This window comes from Eptatretus burgeri, chromosome 2 (assembly GCF_056783735.1).
Source record: "Eptatretus burgeri isolate ZD-2024b chromosome 2, Ebu_testis_v1, whole genome shotgun sequence".
NCBI lineage: Eukaryota > Metazoa > Chordata > Myxini > Myxiniformes > Myxinidae > Eptatretus > Eptatretus burgeri.
In genome coordinates, this window is record NC_140962.1 from 146,637,914 (window position 1) to 146,652,309 (window position 14,396).

The window sequence follows — 14,396 nt, forward strand, 5'->3', positions numbered from 1 at the left end:
AAATCATTCCAAACAGGAAACTTACTGTTTTAAGGACGTCACACAGGACACAAACACCAAGCACGGATAGATAATGCAATGTGTTCGATAGGTTGGTGTATAAGAAGGTGCATCCATGGTGTTACCTTCCGATTCAATGTTTTGTTTCTACAACCTCCAAACCTTTTCTTTCATTTCAATTTAACTATATATTTGAACAATGTAGAACACACATCGCCTTGTTTGCACACACAACTTCGAGATTCTTCTTCTTCTTCTTCTTCTTCTTCTTCTTCTTCTTCTTCTTCTTCTTCTTCTTCTTCTTCTTCTTCTTCTTCTTCTTCTTCTTCTTCTTCTTCTTCTTCTTCTTCTTCTTCTTCTTCTTCTTCTTCTTCTTCTTCTTCTTCTTCTTCTTCTTCTTCTTCTTCTTCTTCTTCTTCTTCTTCTTCTTCTTCTTCTTCTTCTTCTTCTTCTTCTTCTTCTTCTTCTTCTTCTTCTTCTTCTTCTTCTTCTTCTTCTTCTTCTTCTTCTTCTTCTTCTTCTTCTTCTTCTTCTTCTTCTTCTTCTTCTTCTTCTTCTTCTTCTTCTTCTTCTTCTTCTTCTTCTTCTTCTTCTTCTTCTTCTTCTTCTTCTTCTTCTTCTTCTTCTTCTTCTTCTTCTTCTTCTTCTTCTTCTTCTTCTTCTTCTTCTTCTTCTTCTTCTTCTTCTTCTTCTTCTTCTTCTTCTTCTTCTTCTTCTTCTTCTTCTTCTTCTTCTTCTTCTTCTTCTTCTTCTTCTTCTTCTTCTTCTTCTTCTTCTTCTTCTTCTTCTTCTTCTTCTTCTTCTTCTTCTTCTTCTTCTTCTTCTTCTTCTTCCTCTTCTTCTTCTTTTTCTTCTTCTTCTTCTTCTTCTTCTTCTTCTTCTTCTTCTTCTTCTTCTTCTTCTTCTTCTTCTTCTTCTTCTTCTTCTTGTTCTTCTTCTTCTTCTTCTTCTTCTTCTTCTTCTTCTTCTTCTTCTTCTTCTTCTTCTTCTTCTTGTTCTTGTTCTTGTTCTTGTTCTTGTTCTTCCTCTTTTAATAGTTTTGGTGCTTCATTTACACCCGACCATTTTCGTTGTTTAAAATGTATGCAATGTTGTCATAACCATTGACCTCACGAGTTTAATTCCATCATGTTTCCAACCTTTAGGGTGTAGGTCATCTGGCCCATCATGCCTGTGCCTTATCCACACCATACTTATCACTCTGTCAATTTATTGATTATATTAAATAGGTGTTAATGCCAGTCTTTCTGTGACATTCATCCGGCTTAACGTATGCATCCATTTGTTGTGAAGTTCCACGTTTTTATCTTTCCAAACTAACTGGTTCATGCAGAACGTTTCTCAGTTGTTTTTTAGATCCTCGTGGAGGATCTCAAAGTCTTACGTTGTTGTTCTTGTGGACTTTTTTGTTTCACAGCCTACAGTTTTCATCGAAACTTCCTGAAACTTGGCATATATTTAAAAATATCCCTCGCAGACAGTAACCATTTCCAATTTTGAAAATTCCCCCCGAGAAAAAAAAGTTATGACGTCAAAATATCTCCGCAAATGGAAATCGCATAAAAAATTATCTCCGAAACTAGGCAAGCTTTTTGAATTGTGTTTGCGGGAATCGAACAGGGCATTAGCAGAGATTAATTACCGCACATATGATACATCACAATGACGTCATATTCATTTTATGACGTCATCATTAAGAGGACGAGGAACTTAGCTCATTTGAGCTTGTTGTTTATGTTGAGAAGCTCATTGTACACCAAAATCACCTCATCAGCACTTCTCTTTTGATATCAACCACATCACCACCACCACCACCACCTTACAACAACACCTCTGCACTCCCATCCTTGAAATGCTTTCCTATTGAGTTCGTAATGTAGAACAATGCAAGGCAAATGCGAAATCTTTAATTTGCTTTCAATGTTTTAAACAAAAAGAGATTGCAAACAGTTGTTCAACGGTTATAACAATAGAAATACATGAATATGATCAAATGCGATAACAGTTTGTTTTTTTTCTTTACAGAAGCGAGGCTCATGGAAGAGCATGGTAGAACTGACAGTGGGACAAACATCGAGTTAATGAATGAACAGAAAGAGGAGAGGGAGGAGGGGAGGAAACACTGAAACCAACAAGTAAGATGGTTGAGTTAGTAAGGTTTATGGAAGTAATAAAGATCATGGGTCAGAATTGGGTTTAACAAATGGTGGTGCATGGCTTGCTTGAAGTTCTAGAGGGAAGAGTGAGACAGAACAGCCTCCGAATGGTGGCTCCATAAGTGTTGAGAAGTGAGGAATAAAAGAGTTGAGGTGGACAGTCAGCCTGGATTTTGGAGGTTTAACTAGTAGGGGGTTGCTGGAAGAACACGTGATCCTGGAGTTGCAGAAGAGGGTCGGAAGACTGAGAGGCCAGATGGAGCAATGTTGCAGAATCATTGGTAGAGAACAGCCTCATCACAGGTGATTTCAATAATTTGGAGAACTTTGGATTCTCCAAAATCCAGGGGAATGATCTGATGCTGGAGAGCCAGCACGTAGCGGAGAGCAGTACTCAGTTGAGCTATGGACACATGCCTTGTCGACTATGAATCGATCTGATTTTCCAATGGAAGACTTGGATCGATGGATTATGCCAAATCTGAGGCTGCCTTAATTTGGAGGTCACCTTTGCTCCATGGTCGGCCCAGGAACGATCCAATTCTGATGGTGAGACCTCGAAGTTCAACTTCTTCCAGTTGGTGCACACTTCGACCAACCCCATAAGCCATCTCATAAGCATTATTGAAACAATGCTTGTGAGGTGGCTTGTGGGGGTGGTTGAAGCCTGTACTATACTTGCATACGTAATAAATAAATCCAATACAATAACATAAAAAAATACTGCAGCCAAGTTGTTTACGGTTCAAAGGAGGGGGGGGAGGACAGAGCACGTGTAGGGCTGAGTTCCCCCTCTTATCATGGTCCTTCATTCCCCAAATTCAATATAATCAGTTTGTCCTTGTCACATGCCCAACCTCCCCACCCAATTTTATCCAGATCCATCCACAACTTTTTTGAGATATCCTGCACACAAAGAGACAAACAGACAAACAAGAAGAAGATGTCATGCAGAACATGATACTTGCAAAATACATAAAACAAATTTGACCTGAAAAATAATTGGTGGGTGAATTCAATGACCAAATGTACAACTCCTCTTCAAATTTCAAGTCGATTGGATGAAAATTGAGGATTTTAGAAATACCACTTTCATTCTTCTTCTTCTTCTTCTTCTTCTTCTTCTTCTTCTTCTTCTTCTTCTTCTTCTTCTTCTTCTTATTCTTATTCTTATTCTTATTCTTCTTCATCTTCCTCTTTTTTGCACAGGAGGAGGCCATTCGGCCCATCACGCCTGCACCACACCAATACCAGATTTAATAAATCCATCAATACCCCTTCCCTTCATGTGCAGCCTTTTGGCAGCTGGTTGCTTCATTGGTTAGGGGTATGGATATGCCGCTGATTCAGTGCCCCTATTTACCAGTACACTGGTACTCATTCCACCGAACTCGGAAGGATGACAGGCTGAGTCAACCCCCTCGTGTTAATTCATCGGAAAACAGGGCTTGAACTCAGGACCCGAGGATCCCAAGCCACCACCCTAACCGCTAAACCAACACCAGGTCAACACCAACACCAATGTTGTTAACCTTTGGCCTATGTTGACCTTTTGGTCGATGTTGACTTCAAAAATAATTCGCTGGTTGAATTAATTGACCTGAAATAAAAATCCTCTTCAGATTTCATGTCAATCGGATGAAAATTGAGGATTTTAGAAATCCCACCTTCGTTGTTGACCTTGGGCCTATGTTGACCTTTTGATCTTTTGACCTCAAAACAATAGGCCATTGTATTAATGGAGCAATGGACCGAACAGACAGACAGACAGACAGACAGGCAGCCAAACATATCGACGGAAATACTGATAATAAGGGTAGATAGATTGACTACCCAATAACAAAATCGACTAACCAATACACTTGAAAAATCTTCGATTTTGCAAGTAACAAACAAACAGAGAGGGGTGAAAGCATAATATCCGTCCGACTTCGGTGGGCGGAGATAATAAAGATAAGAAGGAGAAGAAGATATGAAGGTACTTAGACCCAAATAGGAGATGTATAGCACAATATTGATGGGTCAGATGCCCTCTTACTGCATCTATGTTTATTTGTATTGTACATCCTCATCAAGTTCAACGATGAAACAATCTTCACCCAGCCCTGCTGACATGCACCTAACCTATTAACCAAGCCGTCATCATCTCCATGAAAACAGCCAGCGTTAATGCAATGGCTCATAAAATCATAAAAGTTAGGTTTAGTGGACTTTGTCATAAAACTTACAGGTGTCAAAAATACAATGGTACTACGTTCCTAAGAGATGGATTCGATCAGAGATTTAGGAAAGCTTATTTCAATTTCGATCTGAGCACTTAGCACATGACTGACTGTCAGTTCAGCTGGGAAGGTGTCTACAGCCAGGGCCTGTCATCGTTGGCTACCTGGGTTCATGTCACATCCCAATTGTTCAGTCCATTTGTTGATTGTCTCCTCTTTTCCTTGGTACTTATATAAAAGTACAATGGCACCTCTTTGTCCTGCATGTCTAAGAGCTTCAGACATTGTATAAGAGAAGGACTCTAGCACAACAGTGCCGAACACAATAAAAGGTAGCACTTCACCTATCTTCAGCAATCTGCTGACTCGTTGTCAGGGTTGTTCAGAAAACAACCGTCAAATAAGTTTTGTTGGAGCATGAACTGATAAGGGAGACTTTGGCCGAGAGACTGTTCCCATTATCACTCGTAACATCTACAGCTGCCCTAACGAAACGGCTTCATAAGCTTTGAGAGCACGGCACGCGTGATTGCTGCTTTGAAGGATGCATTGATGCTCTCAAGGTTCATCGCTGCTCTCAAAGGTGCACTGGTATTCCTTCCCATTCCACTCACCTTCGTCGCACAGGTAACTTTTGGAACAGGACGCATCGAGTACTGAACGGTAGCTCGTAAGACTGTATTCACCGTCCATCACTTTTGTCTTACGTGCGCTTTGTCAAGTAAGCAATCAACTGCATCACCTCAAGACCTGAATAGTTCCACCAAGGAAAAAGGTCTCCAGGTAGAAAAGGTTGTTACAAATATCCCAGAGGCATACTTTTCACACGAGAGTGTGCATCGTGGAAATCATCGTGTTGCCTACGGAAAGTCTTGTAAAAAGGCAAGAAGAAAGTTATTTCGATATGTTGGATGGCAAGAGGTCTCCGAGAGGTACTATCGACTTCACGGTCGAATTACACACTGTAACATAATTTTTGTTCCTGGGTAGTAAGTGTTATTTCCTAATTGCGTTTGTCTCTACAGTATAGAAAATGGCTATTATTCCCCTCAAGCTTTGCTTTTTTGACCAGTAGATTGTTTTTTTGAAATTCACCTATTTTCAATGAGAAAACGGGTGAAATTGTGTCTAGACTGGATATAAGATATTGTAGTATGTCACCTTTATATATGACAAGCTCGCAACCATTTGAAAACATGAACGAACTTGACAAAACAAACAGTGACGGGTAGCCGAGCGTAGCTGCACTAACCTTATTGCAGGTTTGGTGGGTCAGTCTCAACAATCATTCTCCTGGTCACAAAAGCAAAGTTTAGGAGAATAATAGACACTTTCTATACTCTTGAGGCATAAGCAATTAGGAAATTATACTTACTAACCAAGAACAAAAAATAAATAAAAATTTGTTACACAGTGTTATCGATTCAACGAGTCAACATTACATTGTCCTGATGAGAAGCTTTGCTGAATCTAGTGAGTATCAAAGGAAGACATTTCTCCATTCTTTGCAATTCCAATTTTGCTGTACTCGCACTGAAGGAAGTGATGCTGAATTCTCATAATTCCCATAATTCCCATAATTCCCATAATTCCCATGTTATTGCAAGAAATTGATAAGTACAAAATCTCTACCTTGACGTCCAGGTGGATCCGTAGACAAGGTTGTATTTAAGGCGAAATTCCAAGGATCTCACTACAATTTCAAACTTTTGTCTTGAGGACCTCTTCACGTGAGCTCCAGCGGAGTGATTGGATATGATGAAGTTGTGGTTGGGATGGAGGTGGGCGGTGATAGAAGTTGTGGCCGTAGACGACCTGAGACTTAATGACATCCTCGAAGGGATACTACTTTTATGGTACATGGATGTGAGGATTTTTCTCCATCTTCTCGATTGACTTATAATTGTAGTTCATGGAGGGAGGCATTGAGTGTTTCGTCTTGGAGTCTGTGGTGTCCCGCTTTTTGAAGAATAATTTTTCCTTTATTTTTAATAATAAATTTTTTTTTTCCCAAATTTCAAACCTATTTTTTTCAATTTTGAATTATTTAAATTTTCCATTTTTTTTTTCTTACAATTTTGAACTATTTCTTTATTTTTTTGATTATGTAATTTTAGAAAAAAAATTCATTATTTCATTTTTCCATTTTTAATTTATTTAATTATTATGGTTCCCGCAGGGAGGTGTTAAGTGTTTAGCCTTGGTGTCCGTGGTGCTCACCTTTTGTAAAAAAATAAAATGTTGGTTTTCATTACGAGGCAGAAATTTAAATGCTACCAATTGGATAATATTACTAGTTCCATTCCATCCATCCATTGGGACCAGACTCTGTGCAGAGCGTTGGAGCTGACTAAGCAGTCTCTTTGGCTATTGAGTACAATCCTGGACAGGTCACCACTCTGACACAGGATACCAGCAAGCTGGCCCTCATTTTGCCAACCTCAGAAGGATGACAGGCAGAGTCAACTCCACCTGGTATTAATTCAACAGCAAAGCAGGATTTTAACTCAGGATCCTCAGATCCCAAGCCCACCACCCTAACCATCAAGCCAACACCAGGCATGTTACGAGTTCGCTATCCCGGGAATCATCAGCGATCTCCGATCGCAGCCTTCCAGTTGCTTTAAATTCTGATCCCCTCCTTTCCCTCTTATTCCACTCATTCCTTCTTTTACGGCTCATTCCTTGTTATACATGGATGGTTGCTTGGTTTATGTTTTGCCTCATTTTAAAATTTTCAATTTGTGGCATCATCTTACTCACATAGCAATTGTGTTTGAGTTGCTTAGCCAGTATGTTGTCGTTCAATGACATCGCGTGACGGTAGAAAAGACACCTGCATTCTCTGGGATTTAGTGCTCTTGGCATTTCACACCCAGTGGATATTCAATTGGATACTTCAAGATAACCAGAACTAATTGGCAGACTATGAAAATATCCTAACGCGTCTTTGTAGTTCATTGGACACTCCATAATTTAGGCCGAGGGATACGTATCATTATGTCCTAATTCACAATTATTGAAGAAACTGTATTTTATATTAAAGGAGCCAATGTGATTTATTGGCGTGAATGTGCCTCATTACCTCCAGAACTGAAGGTGGACGGAGGTTATGTTTTCACCCCTGTCTGTCTGTCTCTATTTGTCTGTTGGGTCGCCGAAATAGGTGAACCTTATTGTCAGTAATTCTGTCTGTTTGTTTGGATGTTTGTTTGGATGTTTGTTCGTTTGTCAACAGCATAATTGGTAGTAATCGTGGGTGGATTTTGACCAAACTCAGGTGGTAGGTACATCTTATAACCTAGTGCTTTGGAAATTGTGATGGTTGCTAGGGACGCTTTGGTTCCCTAGCAACAACCGAAAAACCTTCAAAATCGGTACCGTTCACACGAAATCAATTCCGAAAGCCATTATCCCACGTAGGGTTATGAAATTTGGCACGAATGATCTACAGGTGATGCTCTATCAAATATATTCTGGTTTTTGTGATATATGGAATACTTTACCCAGAGCGCCCCCTACAATTAGGGTATGCGCGAAAATTGGCGAAAATTGAAGGCCCCCTAGCGACCAGGTGAGTGCATCGATAGGAATGAAACTTTGCAGGTTCATGGTACTCAATGAGTACTACAACTTTGCCTCAGGACATGTTGACCGATTTCGCTTAGGTCAGGGGTCAAAGGTCAATTAGTGCAAAAATCGATAATATCCGAGAGCTGGACGTGCCTTCGCGCCAAATGCTACTCCTCCTAGGATTATGGTCGGATGGTCATGAAAATTTACACTAATCGGCTGGAATACATTGTGCACAAACAATCGAGCTGGATTTTCGATTTAGATCTTTTTTTCACCCACAGCACTCCCTCGAACTTTGGGGATTTCCGATTTCAAACCGCATTTTCGGTACTTTTCATTCAAATGGATACCGAGTAGTTATCAGTAGATGTAACTGGATGAGATTTGATATGCATAATATGCATATAGCAGGATATCTCAAAACATTATGGACAGATTCGGAAGAAACTTGGTGGACAGTTGGGTGTGTGACAAAGACAAATCGATTCAATTTTAGTGAAGATCCGGATCCAGATACGAGAATTATTATTTTTTTATTTTTAACTGATTCTTCACCATTGAGAGATGGGGCTAAAAACGATATATAGCATGATATTTCAAAAGGTTGTGGACAAGTTTTGACACAACTAGCTGGATTAGTTGGTTACATGATAAGAACAAGCCAATTAAATTTGCTTCAGGTCTGGGATCAGATCCGGCCTATCAGTGGGATACAAAAGGTGAACTGTTCAGACTGGCGAAGGTATGTGCTCTACCAAGTGCCGTTGTAGTTCTATTAGATATCGGAAGTATGTTCAGCAAAGCAGCAAAGCAAAAGCAGGATAGCTAATTTGGTGAAATGCTCATATATGAGCTTATTGGTCAAGGATCTGTTCCCAGGGGAGTCCACTTTCTTCATTGAGCAGGACTTGCGGGGGTGCTTCCCACTCAGTAACATGCTGTCATTTCAATAAGGGTGCATATCCACCTGTCCTGTCCCCATTTAGGTTGTGCATAGATATTGGGAAACATTCCTCCATGAAATCTGACTGTGTTTGCAGAAAAGAGGACCATAGATGGGGCACTCTCAGCCAGTTGTACACCAAAGGGGCACATAAGAAATGTACCTAAGAAAGAACTTTTGTTAGGATTTTGTAAAAGTGTACTCAAATAACACTTTTTAATTTTGAAAATGGAAGACACTTCTTCTTGCACATGGCAGCTTGGCAAGGAAGCTATAATTTTGTTTGGGCTCTGCCACTGATGCTGTGTCCCTACACCAGTACACTGGTACTCATTCCACCAGGCTCAGAAGGATGACATGCTGAGTCAACCCCACCTGGTGTTAAGTCAGCTGCAGCAGCCAACGGGGCTCAAACTCAGGGCCCTAAGATCCCAAGCAGGCACCCGAACCACTAACTCCACACCAGGCTTAAGGCCCGGTCACACCTTGACGTTTTAGCCAACGTATGCCGATTTTTGAATTTTTTTTTCTAAAACGCTGGCACACGTTGAATACGTTATGGGTAAGTTTTGATAACATTGAGAGCACGCTGAAAAACACTGCCATACGTCGTTGTACGTTGGCTTTAAACGTTGTACTTTTTGGTTGTCCTCAAATTTTTTCATGCTTGAAATTTCACGACGTATGCCGGCGTATGACTCACACGTTCCGCTACGCTGGCCACAAGTTGTATGCACGGTCTGCGATCGTTGACAGACGTCAACACATGCTACTTGTAAGTTAATCATAAGTTGAGACACGCCGAGGTAATGTTTAGCGTACCCGAAACTTATTTCTAACCTATGATTAACGTGTTGTTGGCACGTTACGCGATCGTTGCCACACATCGACAGACGTTACTTTTAAGTTACTCATAGGCTGAAAGACGTCGGTATAATGGATCGTCCTTGCGTCAGTGTCCACGGCCACGGCCAGGACACTTATTTGCAGCATTCTTCAAACTTTTCTTCGGCATGACGAGGATGTTCACACTTCGATGTCTAGCTTGGCTATGATTCGAATTGTCCATCGGCAGTGTCTATTTAAAATAGTCGAGTTTGAGCGTTTTAACACGTTCAGAAGAAACGCTTCAAATTTCAAAACCTCAGCGTCAAAAAACAAAGGCGAGTGACAGCAATTTAAATCGTTCATTGTAAACAATGAAAATAGTTGAGTGGTACCGTTTAAAAGTCGTTGAGTGTAAAAAAAATCCAATTGTTGAGCGCAAGCGTCTACTTTCAATAGTGGAGTTGCAGCCATTTAAATCGTTGAGTTTATCATTTAAATCGTTAAATCGTTAAACGCAAGGACGATCCATCAAAACCCACACCCTCCCCCTCACACTCACCAACTACTGCCAACATGAACAAACTACTACTAATACTAATACTGATACTGATACTGATACTGTTACTGCTGACATGGACATCGCCTCAAAAAGGACTCGAAAACACTGTTGGGTTCCCCTTTTATGAGCAGCATTTTTATATACCAATTCCCAAAACCGCTGGGAACACGTCTTTATATGGCAGTTGTAAGCTAGAAACACGTTCATTTATTTTTTTGTCGACCGGAAGACGTCATTGGAATACGTCTACATACGACGATGTGTGTTGGGACTGCGTAAAGAATTGGTTCAAAGCACGTCAAACATAAGTTAGAAATAAGTTTCGCGTAAAAAAGACATTACCGCGACGTGTTTCGACTTATGAGTAGCTTATAAGTAGCCTTTGTGGACGTGTGTAAGCGTCCACATATCGTGTGTAAAACTTATCCCCATCGCATGCGGAACGTGTGTCATACGCCGAGTACGTCGTAAAATTTTGAACATGTTTAAAATTTCTTGACGTACTCTACTTACTACGACGTATGATAGCGTACTTTAGCGTTCTACTCACGTATACCAAACTTACTCATACCGTATTTGACGTGCCCCAACGTTTTAGACACATTTTTCTTAGGTCGGCATACGGTGGCAAGATCGCCAAGGTGTGACCGCGATATTGTCACTTCCATTTCTACGGCAGTTATGATTCGAATCGTTGTGCGTCAGCCTTTTAATAGGCTACGTCACGACATCGTCGGCGATGCGTGTAACACGCTATGCCTAAGTTAGACTATCGTTGGGCATAGGTTGTGTAGGCTGACAACAGGTTCAGCATTCGTTGGTATAAGTTATCTATAACACAACGAAACGTTCTGTGTCCATTACTAATATGTTATGCATACAACCAACTCGTTATGAATACGTCCAAATCTTAAAAAAAAAACATCAAAAGTTCAACGTCAGCCAGCGTTTTACATACATTTTAATACGTTGCCATCGCTGGCTAAAACGTCAAGGTGTGACCGGGCCTTTACATATGACACTGCAAGTTGTTGTCTGTATCGTTTCATAGCTGATCGTTCTTTATTTTCAAGTTGTATTTGTTCACAGAGTTGTATTGTTGAGTCTCCTGTACTTTATGACTACTCCTTAAGCCAGCTCTCACATTTTCTACAAGCACCTTTCTAAAATAGTAGGCCATTCTATGCTGGTTTGTTTGCCAAATTATATTTCCCTCCCTTAAATATACCCAAAGAGCAGATGGATGGACATCACTGGGTGGCATATTGTCTCCACAAACGTCATAATGGGGTAAATGGCAATATGATGCCCCCATTGACCCCAAGCATGTCAAGTGATGTTCAAGTACTTTTTGTATCATTATAAAAATTTGTAATTAAACTGTAAACCATAATAATAAAAATAAGAATTAATATTATTATTATTATTATTATTATTATTATTATTATTATTATTATTATTATTATTATTGTTTCATTCTGATGATTTTTTTTCCATTATCTTTGCCTCGTCAGACTAACAAGACTCTTTCCAAATGACCTGCTGCTGCTCTCGAAATGGTCGCCTCGCCTGCGGCCTCATTTCTGGCTTCGCCCTCGTCATCACAGGGGTCATTATACTGTGTGTGGGAAACAAGCTTGTGAAAGATGTAGTGAAGAAGGTAAGAACCAGTTTTGAACATGTGCAGGGTTTATTCATGATAATGAATGACTTGCACATTAATCCGTTTTGCTCGAATGATTCTGTTGCTGCCTCCCCCTCCTGCAAAAGACCTAAACAACTTAAGCCCAAGCCTTTTCCTCATGCGAGTGGTTAATCCATTCATTATGCTAATGACATACAGGGAATATCCATCCGTTGGGACCATACTCTGTACAGAGCGTCGGTGCTGCCGAAGCTCTCTCCTGGGCTGACGGGCACAATCCTGGATGGGTCACCACTCCGACACAGGATACTCGAATTGCTCAATCATCCCAGCAAGCTGGTACTCATTTTGCCAACCTCGTAAGGATGACAAGATGAGTCGACCCCACCTGGTATTAATTCAATGGCTGCAGGATTTAAATTCAGGACCCGAGGATCCCAAGCCCACCACCTTAACCATTAAACCAACACCGGGCATATACAGGGACTATGAACTACATTTATTAACGGGTCTTTTTCATTTCTGTTGTTGTTCTCTTGATTCATCTATCTTCACTTGTTAATTCTTCTCCCATATGTCTAATTCTCTCTTTGAAAGTAAACATTTTTTTTTGTGCTTTCTACACTCTTACATCCATGATGTCTTTCACCATTAAATAATTTTGCAGAAAAACTTTAATTGCTTTCGTCCTTCCGAGGAAGTCATAAAGGAAAAGTTAGATGCGAGCCGTATACACATGTGCCGTACAGTATATCGGGGCCTTTGAAAACATTTGAAATGCATGTTGGCTTGCATCTTAATAATATGAATCCGAGCCATGGTTATGAAAATGCAATCTGATTTTAAGAATAACCACGGTTCTGAAAATGCAATTTGATTGAACACCAAGCAAGGTTATAAGAATCCAATAAATTTTAGACGAGTCAAGATTGTGAAAATGCTATCTGATTTAAGACTAAAGAAGATTCTAAAAATGCAATTTGATTTATAACGAACCAAGAACCTCAATATCCATTCTAATTTATGACTGACGAAGGTTATAAAATTCCAATCTGATATAAGACAATCTGATTTCAATCACATTCTTGCTCTTCCATGAGCTTTGTCCTACAAAAGATTTTTTTTTTTTTAAGACCAAAGAAGATCCTGAAAAATCCATTTTTGTTTTTGACTAAAGATGTTTCTGTAAATGCAATATGATTTCAGATGAAAGAACATTCTGTAAATGTAATTTCGTTTTTAAGACTCATAAAGACTCTGAAAATTTATTCTGATTTAAGACTAAACTAGAAGGGCACTCGGTAGAGCGTATACCTCCGCCCGGATCCGGATACGGATCTTCACAAAAATCGAATCAATTTATCCTCGTCACACACTCAAACCTGTCGGAACCACGTTTCTTCTGAATCTGCCCATAACTTTTTGAGATATTGTGCTACATATCCAAATCTACATGCTATACGGTGGAGAGAATCGGCCATTTGATCTGCGGTTGATTTTTGTGCCTGTGGAGTCGAGGAGGACTGAGCGTGGGAGTCGTAGAGCGTATTTGCACAAGCGTGATGAGGATCGAACTGAGTGACTTTCGAACTGTGATTTTGGGGAAAATAACTGAGTGATTTTTGAACAGTGGAGTGGAAAGGATGTTCGAGCGGCAGTTGGTCCTTGCGCCTGTGGATTTAGTTTGGCCCTCCGTACAGTGGAGTGGATCGGCTGCTTGAGTAGCGGTAGGGAGGAGTGCCTCGAGGATGGGGAAGAGGAGTCGAGTGTGGAGGGAGAGGGGTGGGAAAGGTAGAGAGGGGGGAGGCAAGTGGAGATGGAGCGGTGTGTGTGTGTGTGCCTTTGTGCACACAGGATTATGAGAGCAGGCAAGGATAGTAGGTCCAGCAAGTCAGCCAGGGCAGCACTGCTGATTGATGACCAGGGCATCCCAAACTAATCAAGATGATACTAGCTCTGCTGGGTGGGCAATGGTTGAGAAGCAAGGTCAAGCTAGGTAGTTTGAATGTTGGATCAATGTGGGCAGGGGGTTGGAGAGGAGTCAAAGTGGTGGAGATAAATAGAAGGAGGTTGGAAGGAGGATACAAGCTGTTTGCACGCAGGTGGGGATGAAAGGAGTAATGGCGTGAGAAAAAATAGTATTGGAAAAGATCAGCAAGCAGGTGGTTAGAGTGAAAAGATGGGAGGGATATTTTGTTATGGCATGGTTAATGGTACAGAGGCAAATGGTGTGTTATGTTGGAATATGGGCCACAAACGGAAAGGATTGGGCTAGAGAAGCAGGAATTCAGGAGCGCACTGTAGTGGATGGTGGGAATGGTTGAGCTGGATGTGATTCTGTGCATTGTGAGGGACTTTGACACGCTTATGGGAGTAGCGGAGCCTGGTGACGAGGATTGTTTTGGTCATTTTAGTTTGGGAATAAGGAATAGAGAGGGACTAGAACAAGTGAAGCTGGTGGCGTGAA

At 40.7% G+C, this 14,396-nt stretch overlaps 1 protein-coding gene across 3 annotated transcripts in view; it reads left to right on the forward strand.

The window, feature by feature from the left end:
- The first annotated feature begins 4,832 nt into the window (after nucleotides 1–4,832).
- Nucleotides 4,833–14,396, forward strand: part of CD36 (CD36 molecule (CD36 blood group)) — a 78,607-nt gene continuing 69,043 nt past the window's right edge. The window contains exons 1-2 of one of the 3 annotated variants that reach the window (XM_085871657.1): nucleotides 4,833–5,005; nucleotides 11,799–11,944. In XM_085871657.1, coding sequence (XP_085727783.1) covers nucleotides 11,819–11,944 — 126 coding nt within the window. In that variant the 5' untranslated portion in view covers nucleotides 4,833–5,005; nucleotides 11,799–11,818. The remainder of the gene's footprint in view (nucleotides 5,006–11,798; nucleotides 11,945–14,396) is intronic. The other 2 variants (XM_085871654.1, XM_085871656.1) reach the window with 2 other exon arrangements.